The sequence below is a fragment of the Aythya fuligula genome, chromosome 12 (genome assembly GCF_009819795.1).
Source record: "Aythya fuligula isolate bAytFul2 chromosome 12, bAytFul2.pri, whole genome shotgun sequence".
In the NCBI taxonomy this organism is placed as follows: Eukaryota; Metazoa; Chordata; class Aves; order Anseriformes; family Anatidae; genus Aythya; species Aythya fuligula.
This window is the reverse complement of record NC_045570.1, coordinates 8,662,079-8,667,610: the sequence shown is the minus strand read 5'-3', so window position 1 is coordinate 8,667,610 and position 5,532 is coordinate 8,662,079. Positions and strand designations below refer to the sequence as shown.

The 5,532-nt window shown below is 56.3% G+C and overlaps 1 protein-coding gene across 1 annotated transcript; it reads right to left on the bottom strand.

The window, feature by feature from the left end:
* Positions 1–792: 792 nt before the first annotated feature.
* On the bottom strand, positions 793–5,063 carry MLKL (mixed lineage kinase domain like pseudokinase). The gene is made up of 10 exons (XM_032195763.1): positions 4,607–5,063; positions 4,328–4,441; positions 3,991–4,165; positions 3,800–3,897; positions 3,320–3,455; positions 2,826–2,910; positions 2,045–2,193; positions 1,806–1,855; positions 1,319–1,459; positions 793–845 (listed from the first exon to the last, which is right to left on the bottom strand). Exons 1-10 carry the CDS (start codon positions 5,061–5,063, stop codon positions 793–795), a joined length of 1,458 nt encoding a protein of 485 aa, XP_032051654.1.
* Positions 5,064–5,532: the final 469 nt, after the last annotated feature.

Below are 5,532 nucleotides of genomic sequence, written 5' to 3'. Positions count from 1 at the left end.
CGGGGGAGGGGGCGTTGCCATGGCAACGGGGCCCACCAGGCACAGGGGCCCACCAGGCCCCGGGGCACCCTTGGGTGCCCCCTCAGCCCTGTCAGTCGCATGAAACACCACACAAGTACACGAATGTGGTTTAACCCAGCCGGCAGCTAAACACCACGCAGCCCTTCGCTCACCCTCCCCCCTCCCTCTCTGGGACGGGGGAGAGAAATGGAAAGTGAAGCCCGTGAATTGAGATAAAGACAGTTTAATAAGATAGGAAAATAATAATAACAATAATAACAATAACAATAACAATAATAATAATACAATGATGATAATAGTACTACTACTACTAATATATACAAACAAGTGATGCACAATGCAATTGCTCACCACCTGCTGACCGATGCCCAGCCTAACCCCGAGCAGTCCGGCCCCCTCCCCCGGCCAGCCACCCCTATATATTGCTCAACATGACCCCAGATGGTATGGAATACCCCTTTGGCTAGTCTGGGTCAGCTGTCCTGGGTCTGTCCCCTCCCAGCTCTTACTGCACCCCCAGCCTGCCCATTGGCAGGACAGAGCAAGATGTCCTTGGCTTGGTGTAAGCACTGCTCTGCAACAATTAAAACATCGGGGTGTTATCAGCACTCTTCTCATCCTAAGCCAAAACACAGCACCCTACCAGCTACTAGGAGGAAAATTAACTCTGTTCTAACTGAAACCAGGACAACGAATAAACGCGTGCTGAGCCACGGACACTCGCAAACACGGGGAAGGGGCAGGGCGCTGGGCTCTGTGGGTCCCCCGCAGTCATCTCCCCTGGCTCCTGCTCTTCTCCAGGGCCGCCAGCGAGTCCACGATCCCTGCCAACACACGGCTGCCTCAGCACTCATGGCTGCCTCAGCACACAGCTCCCTCAGCACCCACGGCACTTCCCAACCCTCAGAGCAACCACTTGTCCCAGCCCCACCAGCTGTAAACGTGGTACAACCTTCCCCCGAGCACAGCAATGCCCCTGTTTGGTGATTCGTGGCATCCCAGAATCACTAAGAAAAGCCCCCCAAGATCGTTAAATTAATTAGTTGCTCCCACACCATGCCAGCTGGGCAGCCAGGTGATTATGGTCATGGCGTGGGTAAAGGCTGAGCGCACAGACTGTGAACGCACCAGCTACACTCTTGTGTTAGGGGGCTTGGTGTCAGCGGGGCAAGGAGTGATCCTCAAAGACAAAATCCTCCTTTTTCCATTTCAAATGGAAAACAAGGGGCAGATTAACCACTGAAGCAGCCGCCTGAGGGGTGCACGGGGCCCTGGGGCAGATGTCCAGGACACTCACGCTCAGCACACGGGCGCAGGGATGGGTCAAAGGCCCGGCACTCATCGATGATTTTCCTCAGCTCTTCGGGACAATCGTCCCCGACAGGGTCCTGGTACTGGTGGTCGCAGATTTTATCTCTGATCTCCTGGAGGGAGCAGCCTAAGCAACACGTGTGCCAGCAGGGACATCAGGAGGGTGTCTTCACACCAGAGCCATCCTGCAGCCTCCTCCATGGAGGAGCCTGCAGAGGAGCCACCTGAATTGAGCCTGTAATGAACCCCTCCCGTCTTTGCCAAAACACCACTGGGCTTCGCAGAAGCACGGAAATGTCTCAATGCTTCAGTGCACACGAACAGCAAATAGAGACGACCTTTCGTGCATGTTTGTGGTTTAAGCGTGTGCTGAAGCTGTGGAGACGTCATTCAGAGCCAGGCACTGAGACCCACACAGCCAAGGCCCCAGCAGCCAAGCTTTTACTCAGGGCACCAGATCACTTCTGTCTCACCTTCAAATGGGATTTTGGAGGTTGCAATCTCCCACAGCACGATCCCAAAGCTGGAATGAGATAAGCAAGAGTCTCTCAGCATTGATTCCACCACCACCTCATCCTCCTTTCTAACTGAGGGAGCTGCTGGGCTATTCCAAGCACAGTTGGCTGCATGTATCTCTGATTAAACCTGGCCTTCACCCACAGCTTGAGAGGTAGTCCGCTCCTCCAGGAGGGGACTGGTGGGGCAGACACACCTGTATATTTCACAGGACCTCTTGTAGGGGTAGTAGATGTCCTTCAGGTTCTCGGGGGCAACATAAGCCAACATAGACACTTGGTTCCAGCTCTTTTTGGCTTTCCTCTTGATGGAGGACTCTGTTTCACACAGCTCAAATCCCGACAGCTGATTGTGAGAATGAGAAAGGGAAAAGTGTTAGAAATGCAGGGCTGGTTGCTGGTTCTCAGTTCAAGTTTTGAGGCCAGTTCTCCTCTGGGTTGTGTGGTGGGGTTTTCCTTTCCTAACATCCACAGTTAGCAGCTAAATGCAAACTCACCACCCTCCTCTACATTTAGAGCAGATACCCGAGACAGATACCTGGTAAAAATACAAGTTAATTTTAATTGTCATTAAATAGCCTTATTTTCGGAAGAGCTGAGGAACTGCTCACATTGCTCTCTGTGCAGTACAGAAACCTATAGCATGGCTGGGGACGGACCTGAGCTGGAGAAAACAGAGCAAGGTGCCTGCAGCCACATGCTGCCTGGCACAATGCTCTTTCTGTGAGTTAAACCATAGGTAGAGGTAGGGGATTCACCTCCCTACCTTCATCTTGTCCTAGGTCTCAGAAAAGCTTAATGTTGCTGCTGATAAAACAGAGCTAAATGGTGAGCTGAGGTGTAAGTGTCTGAGGTGATGGGGAGGTGACTCCCCCAGTTGTTATTCTGGGCTATCACGATTCCCTTCTGTGTTGGTGGGGGGAGAGGTCCGTAGAAAAAGCCCAAACTCCACAGAGCTTCTCCAGGCATGGTCCTTACCTTCACGCAGTAATCTCCAGCCACCAGGAACTTGTTGCTGCAGATGCAGCCGTGCAGTCGGGACTTTTCCTCCGTCTGGTGCAACCTGCAGCCGGGCAGAACCAAGGGCAACACAAGGTCATGGACCCAGCCCCACCTCTGGGCTCCCTCCCATCACGACATAATGAGCCCTGTGGATGAGCAGGGCCCGTAAGGAGAACTAGCCATGCTGTAGGGTCCTCCTGAAGCTGCCCTATGGGTGCTGGGGAGGAGAGGGAACAGGGTTTCTCCCTTTCAGGCCTTTATAAGCTTTGAGGCAGATGTAGGGGCCAGTGACCCTGGGAAAATGGGCACTGCTGCATCCAAACCACATCTGACCTCTTCTCCAGCCTCCCATCCCGGTGTCCCAGGCATCCCAGGTGGCAGAAATGGGGTCTCACGGGATGCCAAGAGGTACCAAGCACAATTTGTGGTTCCCCTAGTGGACTAAATCACCGATTGAGGCAGGAACTCACCTGTAAAGACCCCGGGCGGCTCCCAGGGCCATCCGAATGCGGATCTCCCAGGAGAGGTGGCGCTGCTTGGTCAGCACCTCCCGCAGCGTCCCGTGCTTGCAGTACTCCATGACGATGGAGAAGCAGGGGCTCCCGTCTGAGCAAAAAGATGCCTGATGAGGGTGCTGTTGGGCAGCAGCTGGCCCAGGGTGCCGGTGGCACAGCCACCAGCGAGGACAGCCACGGCCCAGGCTTTGGCAGCCCGTGCCAAGGGGGTCCCGGGGTCTGCATCGACCACGGGAAGCCAGTGCTGGCTCTGCTTGGCAGAACTGGCCGGGTGTCTTTGAATTTTTGGGATCTGGTGTAAAGCGTTAGTGCATTACAGTTGGGACCTGCCCCTTTCCTGTGAGTCTGGAGTCTGCGAACCCCTCGAGCATCCCCCCCTTGTGTCACCTCAACCCACCGGGGAGCGAAGGGGTGACACGAACGCCTCCCCCTTACCTTTCTCCTCAATGCAGATCCCGTACATGCGCAGGATGTTCGGAGACTCGAACTTCTTCAGGGTCTGAATCTCCTTCTCGAAGATGTCTCTCACCTTCCTGCAGAGAGGGGCAGCAGGGTGAGGTCCCCAGGCGAGGCGCTCGGTGCCACCCTCCCTGCTCGGTGCCACCTCCCAGCCCAGCACAACTCACGTCGTGTCGGTGGTCAGCGGCCTCTTGAAGGTTTTGATGGCCACGGGGTACTTGAGATATTCTCCCTCATAGAGGTCGTAGCGCTCGGTGTCCTGCAGGTGCCTGTAGAAGGTGAGCTGGTCCCTCTCAATCTCGATGATATCTTCTCTTTTACCAACGTTGACCTTCTTCAAGCCTGCTCCCGCGCACCAGGAGGGAACAAGGGGCAGGTTAGGCAGGGCTGGGGGCCGCTGGTTGTTTTGGCAGAGCATTTTACGCCAGCCTTTGGTCTTGCTAAAGGGGAAGGGACGCGTTGCACAGCTCCTGAGCTGTGCTTGGGTTTGCAACACCCACTTACTGTCCATCACGCGCACGATTTTGCTCAGCTCGCTCTGCATCCAGTCCACCTTGTCCTCCATGCACTGCCTGTCCATGTAGATCTCCCTGGCCCCATCTCTGGGCTCTTCGGTACCTGGCAAAGGACAGGCGTGGAGATGGGTGGGAGGAACGAGCTTTGTTTCTCTCCTGCTTTCAAGAGCCTTTGGGCTTTCTCCAGCTGACGCCACGGGGCCACAGCTGGGCTGGGGAGGGCTGCCGAGCTCCAACCTTAGGGAAATGAGGCCAAACGCACACTTACTCGCAAGCACCTGGTCCAGGAAAGCCCTGTCATCCCTCAGATCCTCGGCGTCCTGCCTGCGGCAGGTTTTTGACTGAAAGGCCGCCAGGAAAGCCTGCTTCTGCTCCGCCTGCAGCAGCAGCGAGAGCCCCTGGGCCACGTCCTCCAGGCTCTCGTTCACCCAGACGAACTCCTCGCCGCTGCTGCGGGCGCTCAGGAACTTCTGGATCCAGCTGGCCTGGCTGTACTTGGTCACCAGCTTCTGCGCCTCCTCCAGCGCCTGCAGCAGCTTCTTCAGCATCTGCTCTTCGTGGTGGGAGATGTGCCACCACGGCTGGGCCTGCAGGATCCGCACGGGCTCCAGCAGGATCTGGATGCGCTCCACCAGGCGCTGGCACTGGTGCTTGCAGCACTTGACGTGCTCGAACTGGCTGTGGATGGCCTGGGCCACGCAGAGGACCCTCTCCACGATGTCCATGCTCGCAGCAGAGGGCTTGGGGACGTGGCACAGCGGCGTCTGCTGGAGGTGCTCCCCTGGCAATGCTCGTGGGTCAGTTTAATTCGGCTCTTCCCCGCCTTAACTGTGAGGGAACAGCCTGATTAAGGAGGGAACAGCCTTAACTGTGAGGGAACAGCACGTGATTTTCTGTAAATTAAGGCAGAAGTCGCCATGCCCAGGCAGCTCGCACGCTGAGCAGGGTCAGCGGTCATCCAAGGAGCATCCCTGGCTACCACACCGCGCCGGTCCTGCCCTGTGCATCTTCGGCCATAAAGACCTGTTCTGTTTCCAGCCGATGCTTCTCTGCATTCCCACCCACCCCATAAAAGCCTTCACACGCTCTCCCCGTCCCATCCTCTTCGTATTTTCCCCTCTCTCCCCCAAGGAAGAGGCTCCCCCGCTTGGCAAAATGAGCGCAGCTGCGTTTACCTGGCTCCGCGCCGCTCGC